The sequence below is a fragment of the Opisthocomus hoazin genome, chromosome 21, assembly GCF_030867145.1.
Source record: "Opisthocomus hoazin isolate bOpiHoa1 chromosome 21, bOpiHoa1.hap1, whole genome shotgun sequence".
Classification (NCBI taxonomy): Eukaryota; Metazoa; Chordata; class Aves; order Opisthocomiformes; family Opisthocomidae; genus Opisthocomus; species Opisthocomus hoazin.
Genome location: NC_134434.1, coordinates 9,793,964 through 9,816,524, shown reverse-complemented (window position 1 = coordinate 9,816,524; position 22,561 = coordinate 9,793,964). Strand labels below are relative to the sequence as shown.

General features: G+C 47.0%; 1 protein-coding gene across 6 annotated transcripts in view; it reads right to left on the bottom strand.

Moving 5' to 3' along the window:
• Positions 1-22,561, bottom strand: part of RHBDL3 (rhomboid like 3) — a 75,911-nt gene that overhangs the window by 31,582 nt on the left and 21,768 nt on the right. For all 6 annotated transcript variants that reach the window (XM_075441111.1, XM_075441112.1, XM_075441110.1 and 3 more), the window contains one exon: positions 1,920-2,078. Coding sequence is in view for 3 of the 6 variants with exons in the window: in XM_075441110.1 (XP_075297225.1) it covers positions 1,920-2,078 (159 nt within the window). In the remaining 3 variants the exon portion in view is untranslated. The remainder of the gene's footprint in view (positions 1-1,919; positions 2,079-22,561) is intronic.

Sequence of the window (22,561 nt, the reverse complement as noted above, 5' to 3'; positions counted from 1 at the left end):
CAGTTATAAAGTGAAGGAAATCATTACTTTCACAGTGATTCTGTCTCAACTGTCCTGTTTCTATCCATCAGAAAGTACAAAAGGCAGGTTTGTGTGCAGGAAACTAGGGAAAAGAGAAGGAGCCCTAAAAAATTTGAATATTGGAAATCAATAGCAACAAGAGGAAGAGTGAGAAGAGAGATGCTATTTGTAAATAGTTTAATGTTCTGGCATTTGCATTGCCTATTGATTAGAAAGTGCAAAAAATGCAGATGAGGATAGAGGGACTGATGACAGAAAAATCAACAGCTTCTTTACAGAGTCATAAAATAGTAGTGAAGGAAATTTGCCATTCTGGAGAAATCACATCAGGTGGGTGTGAGCTGGCACCATCTCCTATTCCCCAAAGGAGGAGGATGTCCAAGCCTTTCACCTCCCACCTGCCTCTCATTAGCTTGTGCTGCTCCCGAGCTCAGCGGAGCGAGAAGAGAGGAAAAAGCCCAGTTCTATTCCTGAGCCGGTTGCTAACATATTGGCTGGCCCTAAGCCATCATTTCCATAAAAGAAGTTCAATGATACCTCTTCCTGCTACCTAAGTGTTGTGCAGCTCAGTTAGTGAATGCTTGCTTGATACTTTGAATACACCAAACTGTAGAACAAGAAGCTGTTACTATAAATGTGCTGCTGATCACAGAGTACCATTGACCACACTGTTTTTTAAGCTGGAGCCGAGGAAAAGCTCACATTCAATGTGATCCATTTAATAGTTGCTACATTTACCTTACTGTGTACCTAAATACACGCAAGCGGCTAACAAGACAGCTTGATTCGATATAGCAGATCTATGTCATTGCATCACAGTAATTTCACCTTCATACCGACCTTGGCCTGACGGAGGTTGTGACCTGGATCCTTGACAGCTTTGCCCTGTTATCATACTTCTTCAATTAATGTGAAGACAGGACACATAGAAGACACTTTCTTTCTAAACAAACAACACATGCATGAGTGACCATGACAAATGGAGGGATCAAATCCCCATGTTGACTGCACAACACGCAGAGACACGAATTATTATACTCTGCATCAAGAACGCATCCAACTTTCCAGCAAAACCTTGGAGACGTCATTGACTTTCACTGCTCATTGACTTTGTCACCCAGGTTTCTCTCACTGCTGCACTAAATCCGCTGGGACTCGGGTGGGAAATGACAGAACAAGAACAGAGCAAAGCCCCTGGAATGGCCACTGTTCAAGATACCCATCTTGCAAACATTTCTAGGCCACCCTGGGCATCTAAAAACGCATGTCTACATCTGTGTTGACTCACCAAACTGCCTTGACAAGAAAGAGAGAGATCCCTTCACTAACTGACTCATTAGTAGAGATACACAGGCATCCAGATCATGACTCATGCAGTCGGAGACATCTCACCTGGGATAAAATGTTTCTAGGTCACGTTCAGTTTATCCCTGTTGCTGTCAATGCCTACAGCAGTGCAGTATGACTCCACCCAGCAAGTCAACACAGCATTATCTATATATTTTTGTCTGGAAGTGGTGAAGTCTCTAGATAAAACAGGAGACACCCAGACTGACAGACCTCCGCTTGCAAACGTCTCCTTATGACAGCTACCCACTGACACAGAGAGCAAAAGCCTCTAAACTAGCAGCAGCCATTGCTTCGTGCTCGTCTTACAACAGCTCCCACAGTTTCTTCCCATGCAAACCTGTTTCTCTGGAAAAATCACCAGTAACTTGACTCTCAGCTTGAGAGTTCAGTTACCACTGAATGCTTCAGCAAGCCCATGCAGAGAGTGATGCAGCGACACAGCAAACACTGGTATTGATAGAGTGAGGGAAGGGGAGAGACTGTCCCTCAACAGGCAATGTTTAAAGCAGAGCCAAGGACTGACAGGCCCTGTCAGCCAGAGCACTCACCAGGTTGACGAAGTCCTGGTAGCAGATCCTCCCCTCGGAGTTGCTGTCTGCCAGGGCCAGCAGGACCTCCAGCTTGTGGGGGTCCAGCTCCGAGCCGTGCCTCTGGAGAAGTGAGCGAAACTTCTCAGTGCTGATGTAGCCGGTGTTGTCGGGATCAAACTGGGATAGGAGGGGAAAGTGCCAGAATTAACCATTCCACGTTACACACGACTCTGCCCTCCTGCGTATTCACCACCCGCTGCAGACCCACAGGGACCCCAGGGGCTGCTCTAGGTGATGCATTGCCCTGCAATCACCCCGTCTCCAGTTTTCTTTTCACTGCCCAGGGACTGCAAAGCACCATGCTGCAGAGAGGGGTGAGCCCAGGCATCATCATCCACACCATCATCCCATCTCCACCCATGCTTCAGCAGTTGCAATGCAGGAATACGCTCTCCCTCCTCAAGCCCTTTCTGTGCTCAGTGTTTCTGACAGTCACCTTTCCAGATCACCTCTACAGATGCCTGCAAAATAGTAAGTTCTGAAGTGCTCTCTGTTTTAAGATGGATTGGAAAGAAAGTCTTTGGACAGGGAGCAAAGCAGACAAACATTATGTCAAACTAAAAGTGACAAGGGAACCACATGCCATTTTCAGAACGTAAACCAGAGTCATCAGAAAGAAAGTCCCAGATGAGCTTTGGAGTGAATCCCACTCTGACCAAAAAGATCACTGCTTTCCCTCAAACTAAGTGGTTAATCTCTTAAAAATGCCACTGACCAAAAAGAGACAGCTTTGCAGGGCTGTTCAAACTTACGACTGCTTCCAGCGGCCTCTACCCCACACTGAGCTCCCCAGGGCACCCCACAAGGGGTTGCCAGCTCACAGGCAGGCACAGCCCCAGCCCCGACAAAGCCAGTGCTGGCACTGTGCCGAGCGCGTTTCTTTTGTGCTTTGAAAAGTAGTGGACACAAGCTGCCAGACCAGCCCACACTAGCTGTGGTGCAGCCTGGTCTCTGCCAGCTTTCTGTTGCTGGGAGATTCGCCTTTGATTTCCCAAACTTGGCTGTGAGGACCCTGGTACTCACTGACCTCCTTGTGTAGATAATGATATCAAGCTTGTTGGCTGGATTGAATGGCTGTCAGGGGGCAGGGTGGTCAGGAGCGAGTCTTTTCACGGAAACATTTGGGACATAAAAGGCCTTGGCAGAGCCAAAAAGGTCCTGACAATCCTCGCTCTTTCCTAACAGACAACAAAAGCTGAACAGGCGCCAGGCCTTCGATCTGAGGCGGCAGAGTAAAGACTGCCTTGGCAAGGGAGGAGGCGAGAAGGGGGATGTGGCAGAGGATGCAGCCTGCCAGCAGCCGGGCTGGCACTGTGCTGTAGTGAGCAGAGCAGCTATAAAACAGACCAGCCTTGGGCACGGGCAGTTTGTTTAGAGGACGCAGTGCCCACGTGTGAGGATCTGGCTCAGTCTCCTCCTGGCCCGAGCACCTTTGTCCCGCAGGCTGCTTTGTTGAGGAGGAGCTGCCTAACCAGAGACCACAGGCCCTTGCTGGAGCAGGGCTGGTCTGCTATGCCGCCAAAGCAGCAGCCCCTCTCTGAGGAAGCTGCTGGGTCAAGTGGATTACACGAGCCAAGACAAACTGAGCGAGCTGGGGACAGTCAGAGGTGGGCACTCTCCCCTGCCCGCTGCCAAGGGTTGCTCTGTCCTTGCAAGGTGGCCTGGATGTACCTTCCAGACAGCTGGCACTCAGAGACAAAGGTGGATTTCATCTGCTGTTTACTGTTAAACAACAGCTTAATATTAATCCCTGGAGAATTTTAGCTCCCCTGCTCCAGTCAGCCCACTCAAATGCTTTAACAGATCAAATTCTAAAACCAACCCCAAAATCAGGGCACCTCCACTCAGGCTCAGCTCTGATGCTTTTTGGCTCTTGCTGGGACTCCCAAGACAGCTTAAGTGTGCAATGCCCAATTCCAGAGGCACAGATACCCAGGATATAAAGTATTATTAGTATAATACCTGAGATGACCTTTCTCAAGGGGAATTTGCAGAAACTAGGAGGCGAGTCGTTCAGGGAATGGATCTAACGCCTGCAATCCCATACATACTGCTGTGTTCATCCTTGTTTCCTGAAAACATTTGACCTAACCAACATCTTACTTAACTGCACCACTTTAACTATCTTGACATTTAAGATGTCAGAACCCATCTTGTCTAGGACAAAACCATTTGCTCCTTGAAGGCTTAAATGCCTTCCTACTTTGAGGGCCAAGGTCAGTGACTGAAGCGTGGAACTCTCCCCCCATGCTGTGTGCTTACTGCTTCACTTTGTAGGAAAGACCAATGGTCACAGCAGTGGGAAATGCAGCTATTCCTTCAAAGGGTGGAAGAGATACAGAGCTGAAGCAGGCAGGCTCCCCAAGCACAAAAGAGCTGCTCAGATCACAAACCATTTTTCCCAGACTGTTTGGCTTTAAAGCATTCCAAAAAGAAACATTTTGTAACCAAGAACAGAAATTATACAACCACTTCACAGCTTCAGACCAGCCCACAAGGACACACTAATGACTCCAGACTCACCAGGGCTAGAGCAGATACGATCCTGTCACTCAAGGCGGTTCTGTCCATACCTGTTCCTGGCTGCTGGCTTTCCAAATCGACAGACAGCTGAAGGCTGCCTGGTGGCTATGAACGAGCCTCTGCTCCAAGGATGCTCCTTTCTCACACCAGTAGGCTCCGGCATTCCTCCTTCAGCTCACTGCCTTGCTCCTAGTCCCACCGAAATCAAAGCAGTAGCAGAAGGTAGCCAGTATTTTCAGCACTGTAAGCGTGCTAGGGAGCCTTTTCTCCTCTTTCACTTTACTATGCATAATTTTCTTTTTGGCACCAAGTTAATGATACTGATTAGAAATAGTGTTGAATTAAAATGGTGGATCTGAACAGCATGAAAGAGTAAGAGGTGAACAACGAAGAACTGGCATCTAAACTAAACAGGCCTGCCTCAGAGCAGGGCTAGAACACTGCTTCCACAACCTGGAGCAGAATGTTTTACTGTAAACCCCAGCTGTAAGGGAGCTCTCTTATTTACGTTTAAACATTTTTTTTCAGCATATAAAAATCTCTTCTGTCACCACAGCACTCAAGATCCACCCCAACACTTCAAACTGCCTCAAACCCTGTTTCTGATATCACAGCTAGCCACAAAAATCACAGGGTTGAGCTGGTCCTGCAGAACACGTGTCCCCACACATGGCAAAAACAACATGTGATGGCACACGCAAAACACTTGGGTCCATCGATTACAAAGGCGGCAACTGACCTTTGTTAGACACTTCATGTAGTTATCCATGATGATGTCGTTCAGGGCCAGTTGTCCCACGAGCCCAGCTGAGCACCTTTGTCTCACTGAGAGGATGGACGATGACTGGCAGCCAGCAGCGCGGCTGTGCTGAGCCCCAGCTCCAGCCCCACAGGGAGTGCTTCCCAGGCAAAGCCTCCCAGCGGCTAAGTCAGCACAGTGGCTTCCTTCAGCATAGTTACTTCTGCCTCTGCCTGTCTACTTGGGCAGACAATCACAACACAAAGGGTGCAGGGATGAGGAAGGCCACTTACTCCCCCTTACCCCCCAAACAATAGGACACTAATGGCAATTTCATGCAAGGTTTCCTCCACATTTCAATGACAATCACCCTTAACTCCCTTGATCCTCAACCAGACTCTTAAGCAAAAATGTAAATATGTTAATGACCGTAGCAGCCATCTGAACCCAGGATCTTAATACCCTGGCCCAAAACAAGCTATTTTTTCCTATTTCTTCCTCATTTCAGAGCAGACGCATCATAAACTGAAGGCCCCACAGCAAAACTACAAGGTAAAACATAAGAGGAGGGCATCCCGCAAACTCGGATGGAAATAGGGAATACAGTTAAGAAAAGACAATGAAATCTCAAATTGTTCCTCCTCTTTAATTAAAGACACATCAGCCACGGCTGAGTGAGCAAGTAGGGTGGAGGCTGGTGCTGCAGACAGACAATGGCTATCTTGGGACAACACAGACATTTCACATAGCGCAGCCAGCTGCTCCTCTCCCCAGTGGCAAACAACTCTCTGGGGCATCAGAGCAGCTGGAGGGTCGGCAGCTGAACTGGGCACAACGTGCGGCTCCCAGGCTGGCTTTAGGGTTGCACATCTGTTGCAGAAACAGAGAATTTACTACCACCCATGGTTTCCCCATTAAGGGGCTTTGTCTTAGCATCACCCAAACCATAAGTGGTCTTCGCAATGGGCAAGGCTCCAAGCAACTTCATTTAATTTGGAAGCTGACTTTGAGTTGGAACAGTCCTTTCAAACCCAAATCATTCTATGGCCCAGTGATACCTTCACTTCTGGGAGAGACTGCTCTGGCAGTCAGGCCTCCTGGCACTGACCCCAGCCCTGCTACAGACTAAGAGGCAGATTCTGGAAATAAATTGCCCTGAGCTATAGTTTTCCCTCCTGTTACATGGAAATGACAGCTCCTGCCTTATATCCCACCAGAAAAGAGCTATCAGTAGTAGGCCTGCTTCTTGTTCACATGTAGGTCCTTTCCCACTGGAAAGGGGGAGTCAATCCCATGCAAAATCTGTTCATCTCCAAGGGTTTCAGCAACCACTCTGAGCTTTGCTGGATTTGAACTGAGACTGTTAGATGGCATAGCCTCTGCAATCTAGGGATGCTAACAAGCTTTGGAAACAGTCAGACCACCTCCAGCCTCAACGACCATGCTGAAGTTAAATCAAGAGTCTCCAAGTCAGTACATGGAATTGACAGACTCCAAGCTGAAGCTGTGAAAAAGACATTTAAGACAGGCACTGAAACTCTCCTCAGGATAGTCACACATTTTACTAGACCCCGTTCTCTACTTATCCACAGCCTCTGAGGTCATGCTGTGAGTTAGCGAGAGGGGTTTTTTTTGGTGGTGTGGGGTTTTTGTTTGTTTGTTTTAAAACACCAAAACAACAATGTGGCAATAGTATATGTAGCATTTACAGCTTTGATGAAGAGTAAAGGAATGACAAGGCAGGAGATGAAAGTGTGCCTTATAATACAAATGAGAGGGTAAAAAGCAGGGGCTGTTATAACAGGAGTTTCATCACTGCCTTGTGGTGGTGATCTTCCAAGCAGCTTAATGATCCTGCTCTCTCTTCCAATAGTGGGAGGTGCACATGAGAGGAGAAACCCTAATCCAGTAGAGAGTAAGGCCAGTCAAAGGTAAGTGCTTACCCCTCCACCTTGAAATCCAGCTTCTCACCATTAAGTCACCTAATCTGAGCTGCCTGAACACGTGGGGTGAAGCATCAGTGCTGACTCCAGTGACGCACACTCTCTTCCCCTGTAAATAATGAATTTACCCACCACTGCCCAGACAATATTAAGTGATTAAGGGCTGTCCAGCAGTACTTTTAGAGCATGTTAGATTGCTTTGACCTGATGTGAACCCGAGGGCTGGAAACATCACCCAGCTCTCAAAAGCCAGATTGCATTTAAGCATGGAGCATATTCCCTCACTAAGTCACCAAGCAGGGCCCCCAGACAGATCCGCTCCCCAGAAAGCTGCAGTGAGAGGACAGAGCTACCCAGCTCAGTGTTCACCTGGCCAGGGAGGGGTTCACAGAGCAGATGTCCCGTCACCAGGATTTGGGTAAGTGTCTCTGCATGCAGCAAAATGGCAAAGTGGAGATGGAGGGAACTGCTATAATATTCCCTTTTCCTTGAAGAGCAGAGTGGCCTGAAGGACCAGGTCCATCAGCTAGCTGACCAATCTGCAGAGACATTTCTGCTCTAATTTGTTTCTGCTACTGTCTTAGGCACAAAGACAAGTGAGGGACCTACATTACTACCATCTGTTGTTACCTTCTGCAAAAGCACTTCATCTAAACAGACGCTGGAAGCACAGATTCAACAGGAACGGGAGAATAAAAAGCATAAAATGATTCAGGAGTGCACCACTGCTCAGTTGTTAGGCAGACAGGGAAGAGGGCTTTAGGACCAGGTATTGCCAAGGTTTCTGCAGTGACCACAGGCACAGGCGCCTCTTTACTTCCCCATCTACAAGGCACAAGCAAAGTACCTGTGCCTGCATGATCCAGCACGGTGAGGGCTGTGGAGCACTTACAGAGCGTGACTGGATAGTAACCACAGTGGCAAAGGGCAGTTAGTGAGCCACAAGGCCAAGCAGCACAGGGGCAATATGAACAGAGCTGGCCTTCTGCCAAGGTTTCATGTACAGAAACCTATTGGACTTTCCAAAGCCAATGACAGCTGGACAACACACTGAACTCCTTGACTCCACGGAGGTTCAGACCCCTGCTGCAAGCCACCATAGACCAAGCAAATCCTATATTTGGAGAACCCCAGGAATTTCTGACCCACAGCTCGCTGGCGAAGCCATCATGCTCACCCAAATCCATGTTTCTGTCTCCAGACACACTTTTAAGGCAACTCGCTCTCCTATCCTTCCTCTGCCTGTGGATTTCTTGCTGCAAGTCCTTGCTAACATACTAAGAGAGGACAGAGCTGAGATGCATTCACAGGACCTGTTGAGCTAGCTTTCAGTCCTCTGCCATCTCAACAACCAACCCATCACAGAGCGATCCCACTGCCTCTCTCCAGGACAGCCTCCTGGCAGAACACTCACAGGAATCAGCCTCCAGTCTCAGCTGGGGAATTACACACAGTGTTCAAGCCACCCGGAACTAAATTATTCAAAATATGCCACTGTGCTGGCTTTGAAACCAAAGCCGCTCCCCAGAAAGAAGCCAGGGTAAATAGAAGCTCCTATTATCAGCAGCGCTGACAAGGAAGGAGATACAGCCCTGAAAGTGAGGGAGATAATTTCACTATTAACGAGACAGCATGGATGGCAGGAGATGCCCTCCATTATGCCACAAGGCTTAATGCAAAGAGACGTGTTTATAGACTGAGCCTTCCCCAGCTCTGCTTCTTCCTGTTCTATTATTTATGTAGGTGCATTAAGACTAATGGAAAGAAGCTGAGGCACTCTAAAAAGTGGTGGATGTTTTTTTAGGTGGAAATGTAATTTTTAATCTTGATCCAGCACTGAGCGCCTTGCACATTTTGCTGGATAGATGTCCTCAGCTGCAGCAACAAGCTGGGCAGGTTAAGGCCCAGACTGGCAAGTCATGTATCTCCCATCCCCAGCCCAGCTCTCGCGCTGACTACCCGCACCTTTCTGAGATTGTGGACAAGGTGAAGCCCACAAGGGATCACTTAGTGGCTGCCATGACCAAACCCACCCTAACAGCTAAAACCTTCTCTTAAATCCTTAGGCAAGAGGTTTAACACTCCTTCCAGCTCTGCTTGTCAGTACTGGCCCAGACATTGTTATACGTACAAATGTCCAATCTCTTGCTCTCCCTTTTGAATTCCTCTATTTTTAGGGCTCCACAATCTCCTGAGGCAATCAGTTCTACATACTAATTAAAACAAAACCCCCTTTTCATCTAGATAGTGTAAGGCATTAAATATCAAAAGCTGAAAACAGCAATACCCATACTACCATGACAAATGATATTCTCATTTATCGCCACATAATCATTTTTTATGTGTTTTAAGTCATGTCTTCTGGGAGAATCTCAAAATCCTGTATCATTATTAATTAGACCTCTCAGTGCTTCTGCATTGTGGGGGGACACAATGTGTAAGCCACTTCATTCAGAGCTGAGAGGCAATATGCTCTGGGTGGGATGCTGCATTTATTTGGACTATGTAACTCAATAGAAGATATAGCATGCACAGTCAGCTTCGCAGCCTGGAGACAGAGAAGCTGTAATCACTATTGCTATGAGGAAAAAACAAACAAATGAACTAACAACCCCCCCCACACACACAAAGGTCAGAATAGCTCTTCAGCTGAGGCTGTATTTCAGGGCAAGTTCCTGCAGTCAGATCCCTGCTTACCTCCAGGGTACCTAAACAAACACAAGCATTTCTGTAAAATTCACTGCTATTGACAATGTCTTCTGTCACAGCAGTGTCTTTGCTGGTACAGATGAAGAAGACGAGTCTTCTCATTCAAAACATGGGTTTGGTCTGATATTATCTGGAAAAAGTAGCACAGAGTTGATACCAGCACAAAATAGTCAGGAGTAGTTGAAATGTTTCTGTTCTGTATTTGGACAAAAATCAATTATCTCTATCATGCGATGATGATACTGCTGGGGCAGAAAGTGTAACTCTAGAGAGTGATACACAGCAGCTGCTCAGGTTAGATAGTTTTGAATCAGGAGGTCAAGGTAACTTGCATCCAAAAGATTTTAAGCAGCCAGTACTAATACTGATTTTCTGCAAGTCTGGGAACACTGGAGGAACATCAATATCTGCTTTTTACCTTTCTTCTAGCTTTGAATCAGTAATGCAGCCCTTCCAACCATGGCTCCAAAACTCCTGTCCAAACCTGGTGACAGGCACCCCAGAACTGCAGGGCTGTGACAAGAATTCAATGAGACAAAGCAAGTCTGTCAGCCTAATAGCAACCCACAGCAAACGGACAGATGAGAGATATTGAGTAATGCATAACTGAAGGAGGACTGGTCTAATATCAGTCAGAATAGGCTGGTATTAGACCAGAAATAGATGATGTTCAGCTGATATTATTTGGATGAGAATACAAACTTGGTGCAGACCGTAAGACAGGATCGCTGGTATAACCGATTTCTGCAGGGCATCTGACATCACCAGAAAAATCTGTGTTTGAGGACTTACTGTGACACAAACTCGGGCTGTCACACATTCAACATGCTAAAAAGTCTGGGTATTTGACAGGTGTCAAAAATAAAACTAAGCTAGAGAGCTACCACCACACGGAGATGCCACTAATGGGGTCCCATGAGAATTCATTCTTGCCCCTACAGAATGATCATTAGTGACTTTGGAGAGAGCGTAAGGGAGCTGCATCATGCTCACAGATGAGCTAAAGCAGCAAGTTACTAAGCATGAGCTGGGTCTTTTGGTAAATCTGGGTGCTTGCAAACAATACATATTACAGTAAAAACAAATAGAAAGCCATATGGCCAGGAGCCAAGAATGCCAGCCAGCTTACAGGATGGGGAATGCCACCTACAGGAACAGTCACTCTGGGGAAAAAAAAAGCACCTTGTTTGTTACACAGAGTGCTCTCAAGGTAACACTGCCTTCAGAAAAGGAAATGTGACCTGACATTACCTCTGCATTTGGCACTTTGTTACTGGTATAGTTTGACTGGCTCCACTGACAGGCTCAATTCATTAGCTTGTGAAAGGGAAGGTTCAGCAATGACTTGATCACTGTCCAGAAGAACCACAAAGGGAACAGAAATTTGGCAGTAGAGGATTCTCCACTATGACAAAGGTAAAACCACATCTAGGGGCTAGAGGTCAACATTGGGCAGTTTTAGATTAGAAAAAGTTCATTATTTGTACTATTAACAAGTGAAATGGCTCGCCAACTTCACCAGAAGTTTTACAATTGAATTGCCAAGTTTTCCTAGGAGAAAAGGTACAGCTAAGGTCAAGCAGAAAACCACTCAGAAAATCTTCTGGCCTTCATGATGAGACACTATGTGAACTCAACAGTTCCCTTCTGACCCGACTGCAAGTTGTTAAGGCTCAGAAAATCTTAAGCCAAACAGATGCATTCAAAGCCCCAACTAACAACTGCCATAACACACATATAAACCAGAATGATCCACCTATACTGGAATTCAAACCACGCTTCTGGTTAGAACAACAACTGCAGAGCAAAACTCCTACTAATCAGACTGGGAAGCATGCTTAACTCATCCTGATTTTACACTGGGCTTTGCTCAGTCATGGGGACTAAAAGCTACCAGAGAAACCCCTCTGCTTTCCAAGCTAAACTGGAGCAGAATATAATGCCGCCTTGTGAAGAGGAGACAGAGGTATTGCATGATTCCCTGCACACCTTGCAGGCACCTGGCTTTACACCCCAGTGACATAACCAGTTCAAAAGTACTCCAGACAGGCTGGTTCCAATCAGAGTCCAGAGCTGGGAGTATTAATTATTACTCTAACCTCTATCATTTAAACACTTGAAAGCAAGCAATCCTGGCTTGTATCTTTCCAGGGTGATCACAGGGGTTACAGCTGCAGTAAGGAGCCAGACTGCTGGAAGCTGTGGTGGTTCACATTGTTTCTTAGAAGATTTATCCAAACCAGTCCTGGACAACACCCAGACTGCGGGTTCCCTGCGTGGAGGACTGTGAGGGTGTCATCTGCAGTGTTTGCACCTTTCCAATGTCTACAATGTCAAATATACTTTGGTTTAAGGGTAGAAGACATTTGTCCAAGTGCCAAAGCTGCACAGACAACCACAAATCAGAACAATAAAGTTGTATTTTTGGCCTCTTATATGCCTTTATTGGATACGAGGGACAAATGCAAAGCAACGCACAGTGCTTTGAGGGTTCTCTTTGCTACAGTTTTCAAACAGACACAAAACTTATCAGAAGTTTTAAATCAAATCATGATTTAATAAATACTCCACAACAGGAATGCAACTAACTAAGCACGAAGCGCTGCCCATGCAGGTTCCAGCCCAAGCCTTTCAGCTGGAGCAGAGCAATTTTCCTTGCAGGTGACAAAACGCAGGGCTGGCTTGGGGCTAGCTGTACCCTTCGAGGTGTAATGTCCCTGTGGGGCCCAAACACAGTGAGCAGGGAATCCCTTTCACACACTCACCAGCCTGACAATAAACTGCACCACAGCACAGTTTGAAATCCCCCTTTTAGACAGTTATCAGGGGAAAGGCTCCTTCTCACAGCGCTGACAAGTCCTCACTGAGCCTGGCCCTGCCTGAGCCGTACCAGGGGTTCCCTACTGCCTTGGGACACCGCAGCCGATGCTCCCTTCACAGCCTCCCACACAACTGAGCGCTCGTCCTGTCAGCCAAACCCGCACCCGCTCACTGAGCCCCTCTGCTTGCCTGCCGCCACCTCATTTCTGCCTCCTTCACTGAACTAACCAGATTTCTCATGCATACAGGGCTCACACATGCTTTAAAGAGCACCTGCTTCCCCTGACAAGCCTGTGTGCTCTTCCCAAGCTCTAATATTCCCCTTTTACTTAAACAGAGTGACTTGAATGCAGTTTAACTATTCAAACCTGAATCCCCCAGGGGCACCCACAGGCAAGCAGACCTCCCACTTCATTTTCCTGCCACAGTGCAGCAGAGACCTGCTCCGTCAACAGGATGGGGTGATGTCTGCACACTGCGGCATGGGTGTGAGCTGTAGGGGACCGGGTGCCCAGCAGGCTGGTGGACCTTCAGCAGAGGCCTGTGGTTCATATTTGCTGTGTCTGCATCACAAGCACAGGGTCGCAGCTGCATTGAGACTTGGAAACAACAAGCCCTGCCTACTGCATTTCACAAGCTCTATTTGCTGGGCGACACCTAAAACACACACTCAAGCGCTGAGGTTGCTTTCCAAAACTGATACAATCCCATTACAGATGATTAGAAGGAAGCAGAGAAGGCACAGGCAACAACCATAATTAGAGAGCCACCATAATTAAGAGAACGCATGTTATGCTCCTCGGGAATGAGGAAAGCAAAATGACCCCCCCAGAATCACCCAAGAGCTGCAACCACTGCAAATAAAGGGGAAACAAGCCAGGAGGAAGAGACAGAAAGACCAGACTGAAAAGGAAGGTTAGGAAACGGTAATGCTCTTCCAATCCATGCATCATGCTGTATCTCTGGGAAGCAAGAAGAGAATGCGGGGGGGGGGGGGGGGGGGGTGCGGGGAGAGTTACACCTGCAGGGTAACTAGAGAGACAAATCCACCCAAAACAAACCCACCTGGCTTCCACCGGGGATTAATTAGCCCCTTCAAGGCCAACTTCTAGCAAAGCATCCTCATGGAACACACTGCAGACTGCCGCGCTTCAGACAGTCACAGAGAAGGGAGTGCAAAGACACAAAAGGAGGACTGCGGAAGGGGCAGGAGGAGAGGGCAGCCCAGATGAATGGAGAAAGGCAAGCAGGGAGGTGAACGAGCAAGAGGTGATGAATGGTAGGGAGGACATGGAAGTTTTACAGAGGACAGAGGGCAAAGACAGACCTGAATGGGGAAGGCTGAAAGATGCCACTTGAATGGAAGGGGAAAGAGGGAGGAGAAACGAGGCAGAGAGAGAGCTGAGCAGCACAAAGTGAAACAGTGCAGGCAGAATAGCTTCCCACATGGACTTGACAAGGCCTTAGAGAGAGACAAGCAACACAGCATGAACTTTAATCCAGGAGCAGAAAAGCTGCCTGGAGCAGACAGCGTTATCGTCATCTGTCCCTGTATAATCCTTTGCTCCCAGTCAACAAATTCTCATGAACCCAGAGCAACTCAAACGGCAGCCACCAAAGGCCGGAGGGTCCCCATCAAAGGGAGCTGTAGCAAAACTGAGCCAGTGACATGGACACAGCTGATGGGACAAAGGACCAACATAATTACAAGCAGCAGCCCACGAGACACAAATGTAACACTACCCTACAGGTGGCACAAGATGCAGTCTATGTGTGTAACATAGAAACATTGTTTATCATCAGTGTTACTTGCAGGGCTTTCCTCCCATTTCTAACACCAGGATAATTTTTTCAAAACAAAACTTTTCCTAGTAAAAACTTGGAGATTTCAGTCATACCAAGACTTTCCTGTGAATTTGCCTTAGCTTTGAATTTTGACTGTTTAGAAGAAGTTCCCTCAGATTCTACAACGCCAAAACGCTGGACATGACCATTTTCAAAATGTTTCACTAGAAAATTGCATTTATGTTTATGTTAGAGTGCCCAGACGGTTTGGCTCAAGTCAAATTGAATATTTTGCTCAAAGAGAAACAAAAAGCATTTTTTCCAATCTTCTAGGGAACTGCAAACAAAACTCTACATAACGTTATTCACCCACCTCCACCCTTTTCACAGCTTGGCAAAACAAAGCATTTAGAAAGGACACCACATCTGGTTAGCTGAACCTCACTGGCAGAGCTGAAAACTGGACACATTCCCATTCCTTTCGGGTGTGCAGGTTTAGATACACCAAGGTATCCATTATCCTCCTATGTCTACCAGTCACCCCCTGCCTGATCCTGTGCCAAATCTAATTTTCCCAACTGCAAAGCAAAAGATACAGTGACTCACTCTAAAAGGATAGCGTAAGGCCTTAAATCATAGCCCTTTACACTTCATGCTCAGAACATCTGTCATACTTGTCGGGAACAACCATTTAAAAGCTAATTCAGTGTCTGGAGTTCATGTTTTGGTTGCGCACAAATAGACTCCACTGTCACACAAGCTAAAATGAGAGATCATAGAAACCTAGTAGAAGGTAGGACACAGCCCTCAAAAACAAACACAGTGGAAAGGAAAACAAATTTAATCTAAGACTTGACCCTGCTTTGCCGCCTTTTCAACACATCAGGGAAGTCAAACATACAAACCGGCTTTTAATGTGCTGCTAGAGGAACCACGAAGGGCCCACCTGCGCCTCAGCTTGAGACTCTGGTTCTGCCCCCTTCTTTTTTGATGTTTCTTTCACCAAGCAAATATAACAACATCAATGCTGTTAATTTCAGGCAAGAAATGTGAGCCTCCTGGAGTCAGAGCACAAGCAGCAACTCAGATGAGAAAAAGACATGAGGATTTTTCCTCCCTTCGGCCACCCCAAAGAAACAGCAAAGGAATTCCTGAGAAATCTGGGCTGCATCATCAGTCCTTCTCAGAGAGGTCCAAAAATAGAGGGGACAGACTTGGGATCTGGCTGTCAGCAATCAGGTCTTAGCACAAAGTGCATTTGGAAATGAGAATTTGTGCTCTTTATGATTCACAGTGGTAACACTGCTGTTGGCTCAGTAGACTGAGTTCCACTTCACAAACTGGGAACTCAAGGCAGAGAGGCAAAGTAATTCACCCAAGGATGCAAGAGGCTTAAAATACTACTAGAGTTGAGACGAGATACTTGTGCTCCAACCACCTCCATGAAGCACTCCTAGAGTGCCGCCTAATAACCGACTAGTAAAAATTGGAAATTGCCGAATACTAGAGGGGGAACTTTTACAGAGAGGTTAAGATTGAGTAAAGGTCAAAGGACCCCCAGGAAGTACACTAAGTTTGGTGATATCCACAAGCAACAAGAAAAGATGTCCAAGTGTGAGAGTCTCTCCTGGAAGCAGCAGGGAGATGAAGAGATCGATGCGTGTTTGTGCAGGCACACGCACACACACAGCAGTGGCAGAGGGACTGTAAGGGTCTCCAGAAAGGCTGCTCTGCCAAAGCTGACAAGCTTGAACATTGCAGCTTCACAGGCCAGTTGTTTCCCATGAAGAACCACTACTGCAAATAGAAGTGTCTCACTTTTCCATCTGCCAGCCCGGGCCCAGGCAGATCATGTTACATATGGCACTGGGGGAAGGGAAAGAGAATACCAATAATTTTTAATTCAGTGAAAGGAGTGTGAGCTGTGCAGCTGGTGTAGTGTGAGCAAGCCCTAACAGCACCAGCTATTGCTTTGGGTCAAGAGATCACACCATTTCAGCCTGCTTCCTGACCTGTGCTTCACCCTAGCTGCCTTCCTCTCCCTTTAGTGCCTGCCTGCAGGAACAGCTAGCTCTCCAGAAGAAATACAGACACAAGGAGGAGAGGTTACGTGTGCCCGAGGGAAGTTGCAACACAAGGCAGCTCACTGCTTAGTCTAAAAGCATTCAAGCAGGGTCAACACTTACTAAAAATACAGACATAAATACACACGTTATACAGGAGAAGGATTTACTCAGATGGGACAGCCAGGAGTTCAGGCTTGCTTAGGGTTCCTTGAATCTGCATCCCTGGGAAACTGGCAGCTATCACAACTGAATAAGACAGAATTGTGCTGCCAGCAGCTGGGAGCTGGCAAGCCATTCTCCTGGCAGGAAGGGCTGCTGTAGCACCCATGTTGTTAGGGACCAAAACTGTCACCCCCTCCCCATCCCACAGCCAGCCTGGGAATTCTAGCTCTTTTCTGCTCCCCAAATCTAAGTGTCCCATATCAGGCAGCCAAGGCAAAGCCACTACCACAGGCCAGTCAATCTTCTTATGCAAATGACCTCAGGGTAATTGGGACAGTTACAATGAATCCCTGACAATGTTTGCCTTTGTGCACACCAGGGGTAAATACAGACAGAGCTGCTTTCTAAGGATGGGGGGTAAGGGGAGAGCTGCACCGAGGGATGACAAGGAAGTAAGCACTGTTTAAATGCAAGGATTCTCCCAGAAGTGTGGGGCTGATGGGCAAGGAAGGAGGCACACGCTGCAAATAAAAGTCACTGGCTGGAAGTCTCAGCAATATTCAGGGAAGCACAGCCACTGTGGCAGGTCCGTGGAGCTGTCCCTTCGCATTACAACCTTCATTCCACAGACAGAAGAAAACTTCCACAGCATTCACCCAGCTAAGGATCTCAGCCCACAGGATTCAGACACAGGCTCCCACCACAGCCAAGAGTGGGCATAGCACAAACACCCCACGCAGAGCAAATCGCTGACAGTTTCCAGGCTGCAAGTGCACAGTAGCTGCCTCCAGCTCAAGGCACTCCTGCACCGACAGCTTCGCCTCTTGGTTATCTCAGCACGCTTCAGCCCCATGAATCTCATATATATGCTCTACCTTTGTTGTAGCCCTCTAGGGCCCATGCAGCAGCCGTGGAAGAAACCTAAACAAAAAGCAATCGGCCCCTGAAATCCTGTCATGCAAACAAGACTCTTCCCACCCATCGCCACAAGGACTGAATGGAGAGGGAGTGAACCCCCCCCCGCCCAGACCCTGCCTGGTGGTCTTTTTGTCTCCTGACCTTCCCCGCACAAACACAACCCCACAACAATCAGACAGGCAACATAATGCGCCAGCGCCGGCTTTCCCAGCCCTTCAAGGCAAGCTGGGGAGAGAAGGGGGAGAGCTGGGGAGAGAAGGGGGAGAGCTGGGGAGAGCTGAAAGGATTTGGGGATGAAGAACAGATAGGATAGGCAAGCAAATACCAAGCAGTGTTTTAATTTCTCCTTGCGCAGTCCCACGAGCCAGAATGAGAATAGTTTTAACAAAAGAAACAGAAGAAATGTTATCTTAAATGGCTTAAAGTGACATGGGAATATCAGCCAGTGGGATTTTCATACCAAAGCAAAAAGAAAAATCCAACAATGCTTCTAAACCCTGTGAACATCTTTCAACATTCCCTCCAAGCAGCCCACAAAATTGAGCCCTTCGGTACAAATTCTGATGGTTTTACTTGGCTATCTTTGCATTTTAAAGTCTGAGACAGATTAGATAGACAGGTTTTCCCTTAGACTGGGAGAAGGGAGAACACTTTTTTGCAACAGCTATAGCTGTAGCCAGCATCAACACACATGGTAACCCTCCCCGGTGTGATAGCTTCAAAGCACAAAAAGTTTCTGCCAGTCTGTCCTAACTATGCAAAAAGAGAGTCACCACCTGTGCTACTGACAGCAAGGAGTAAGTGTGCCTCCAGGCCCCAGATTGTCCTTGCAAAGTAACAGATACTCTTCGTTACTGCAGGACACACAACCTTTGGGAAAGAGCAACAAGGGTTCCAAAGACTTGTTAGGAGCAGATCAGGAGACCAATGGGGTAAGGGGAAACTCCTACCTTCTGAAATGCCAAGGGATTCTCCTCTGCTCCCTGTGCACGTACAGGAAAAAACAGAGACTCCACGGGAACGCAAATCAAATAAACCAAAAATAAATATAATCTCTCAGGGCTTGGATTCAGCAAGCTTAGCAGGGCCCTTGGCTATGCTTTAGGGCACTAGAAATACATACTAAGTACCTTCACAAGGAAAGCAGGCCATGCTTTCACTGAAAGCGAAGTTCTGTGTCCCATGAAATCCTGGCAGCCGAGGCAGTAACAGAAAGCAAAGCTACAGGACAGCATCTGTGTGATTTACAGACACATTAGCCACCTAGGGATCATGACACAGTAAGAAATGACATCGCAACTCCAGCACCAGCACCCCCACAATGCTGTTATCGTTATCCACATCGCTGATTAAAGTACTGCGATCGCACAGTGGAAGCCACCTGATGAGCCAGGTACGACATCATCTCCATGGGATGGTGCAGCTGATGTAAGGGGACTGAAAGTCCCAACAAAGGCCGCAGGCCGCAGCTGGGTGCAGGAGGCCTCTCCCAAACTCAGCATGCAGTGCACTGGGCCACATCTGGCCAGCTGGACCCAGCCGAGGGGGCATGGAGCTGCGGCTGACTCCCGCCCATGTCCTGACATGAACTGGAGTAACTGGAAGAGCAGCAGCACTGAGCCCGCACACAACTGGCAGACTTCCCACAGCAAGGATAGCATCTCCTGTCAATCCACTCCAGCCTTAATCCTCTGTGGAAAGATCCCATCCACATCGTGCTAAGAGGCAATCTTTCAAGCCAGATGCTAACAATTAACGATAGTGAAGATGAAGGAGGAAGGGACAGATGGAGAACAGATATAACCAGGCTCTGCTCATCACACTGAGCAGCTTGGAGGAGCTGGACAGGAGATACACAGGTAAGATTTTTAGCCTTGCTCAGCCCTGCGGTGAAGTACTACACATACGCATGCGTGGGACAGCAAATCTATTGCATCCCCGGAGACAGATGCAAGGCAGCGACAGTCAGTCACGGTACTTGTTCTCAGCAGAAAGGAGGTAGCTGTGGCCCAGCTGTGAAGTTGCTTTAGGCTCTGCAGTGTTTCTGTCCCATGTAGCATAGGCACAAACCTGCTGCTGGTTTAAGGATTTGCACCCTGAGTCTGGGCATTTCCCCAGCATGGAGGGCAAACTAGAGATTTGACTCCTTTCATTCCACAGACAAAGATTCAGCAGAATCCCTCTTCAAAAACGAGATTACTCAGGAATACCAGGATCTTCAGCACAGTTACCAAGTAAGCTAGCAAAATAACTGTGTTAACTGGAAGCTGGCCATCAGCCTCATCAACCTCTCAACCCAGGGAGGGAATACAGCTAAAAAGCAAGCCAGTGCAACTCCCACGGCTGTCTTCAATACAGAGCACACTCTTCTGTTAGCATTCCTATGCTAGAAAATCTCACTGCATAGATAACTGCTTGTTGCAGCAGGTAGGGAAGTACGACAGACTGGGTTGCTTAGACAAGATTAATTCCTGTCCTATTGCATAAAATAATTAACTTCATTTTACATTACTCTTTATTATGGCAATGAAAATTATATGGCCATTTTAACAGACCAGTGTTGCTTGCTCCAGTTCTCACCTCTACAGAGTTTGGAAGCAGAGAAAGTAACAATTATTTCAGAAACTGCCAGCTGGTGCTGCCATAAGCAGCGGGTCCTGGTGAACAGCTTCTCCATTCACTCTTCTCTTCCCAGGCCTTGTGGACCTGGTCTTAGACAAGTTGAAAGCGAGAATCCCTCCTACACCAAGGAAATGGGACAGTCTAGATAACTTTGATCTGTGGTGGGGGGCTGATGGGGAAGGGGGCAAATTTCTCAAGGTCTTTTTCAGTCCTATACATCTTACCATTCCTCTGTCTTTGAGCCACAGAAGCTGGCTGCTGTGTGTGGAGATGTGTGCCACAGCCTAGTCCAAGCAAAGGAGGCCAGAGCCCTCTGACAAGGAGCTGGTGGTTAGAGTGGCCTGGCCAAAGCCTCCACAGTGCAATGCTGCTTTCCGCAGCCCCAAAGAGCAACTGATACCCAAAGATGCCAAATACCTTCAGCTGCCACCGAGTTCACCAGCTCGAGATAAGACTCCCAAGAACCCTGGGCACTGACTGTTTGAAAGATCAAGCCTCCAGAAGAAAATCATCTGGGTTTTGCCTGCATGCTTGCCTGATGCCCTTCAAGTAAACACAGTAGCTGTTTTTCAAGCTGAAAGATGGGCTTACACCAACCCATAACAGACTGCAAATCCCTGCAATCACAACTAGCTAGCTTCAGAGGCAAGACACCATAACCAAGCACACCTACTTGCCTCTAGGAGATTTTTTTTTTCTCCCCCCAAACACTGTAGTGTGGGGAAGAAGCACCACAAAGCTGTCACCCACACTTCCGCAGCCACCCCACTCTGGTACTTCACCCTGGTTCTAATTCCTGCTGCTCACCCAGCAAATCTGGTTCTTTCCATCACCTTCTCAGAAACATCAGATGGTCATCTCCCCAGGCTGCAAAATGGAGACACTGTTCAGTCTAACCCTGGCATACATTCTTATGAGAACAGATCAGCCAGAGTTGGATGCAGTACCTGCAGAGTTGTACATTGTTACAGTAATGATAGACTTTTCACAGTCAAACTCTGCTGCATTGAAATCACCAGCATTTAGAGAGGCTGTAGCCAAGGAAAACACTAGCAAAGAAATTTTTCCCTGACATGAAAGATGCTGGCTGTTAGCAAGGCTTGGATTCAGCATGTCACCTTAGAGAAAATTAAAATAAACCATAGAAGCCTCAGGGAAAAAGACCATTTGAGTCTGGATATTCCTTTCTCCTTGGCACAACTTTATGGTGCATATCACAATATTCTCCCTGCATATTTGCTACTCCCCCTTCAGCCCAGGCTTGCATAAGTGATGAAGAGCTGAAGTGTTTGTCTCACAGTGCTAAAGGGAAAAGCAAGAAGCATCAATGTTTTCAGAGCACAGCCTCTCAATATCTGAGGGATCATCACAACCTCACGTGCCTGAAAAAAATGAAACTTACCACACAAATGCTCTACCATGGAAGGGGTGCATGTTGTGTGAGCTTCCTGTAATAAAGCCCGCAGCGAAAAAAATTGAATATTTCTATGTCTGCATGCTTAAAGAAACACTGTAAAATTAAAATCAGGGGAAGCCCTTATCCTTTTGAAATCAGTAATGAAATTAGCATGGGGCCCAAAGGAAGCAAACGAGGCCCCTTCAGAGGGGTCAGAATTTCATCTTGTGTTTAAAACCCCACAGTGGCAGATCTGTACTTCTTTTAATGACCCACCAAATCCTTTTAGTCCTCTACATCCTTCCATAAAAGCTTAATAATGAAAAATTATCTACTAAAACTTGGCTTTTCCTGAAAAATAGTACCTGAACAGATCTCCAAAGACAGATATTTCTGTGGACACAGTGAATTTGGACTGCATTGCTTTGTTTTCAGATATCATTGCATTTCACACTTTCACAGCTTCCTTGGAATAACATTTGATACAGAAAAAGTGTAAGTGATACTCACAGACAAAAGAATAGCCAACCCTCTGAAACTACAGGGCCTCTCCATTTGTATTGCTTTTGTAACAAATATAGCCCAAGCCACAGAATTCCAAGTAAGAGATCCTCAGGCGACTGAAAAATTCAAGCAAACCATTGCCATGCAACATTCAATGCATTCATTTTTATAAGCATCAAATTCCACCTATTAATGGATCAGTCATCCTCTGCAGCTATCAATTTACATATCCAGCATGCAAGCTGCTGAGGGGCCAGTGGACGCGAAATACATGAATATATTAAATCTGAAAAAGGAAACTAACGTCCATCGTAATTCAACTTAATGATCACATTTTCTTTACGAGCAGCAGCAGAGCCCATGCCTGAAAACCACACACCCCATAAAGGCACCCCAGATGCAACAAAGCACCA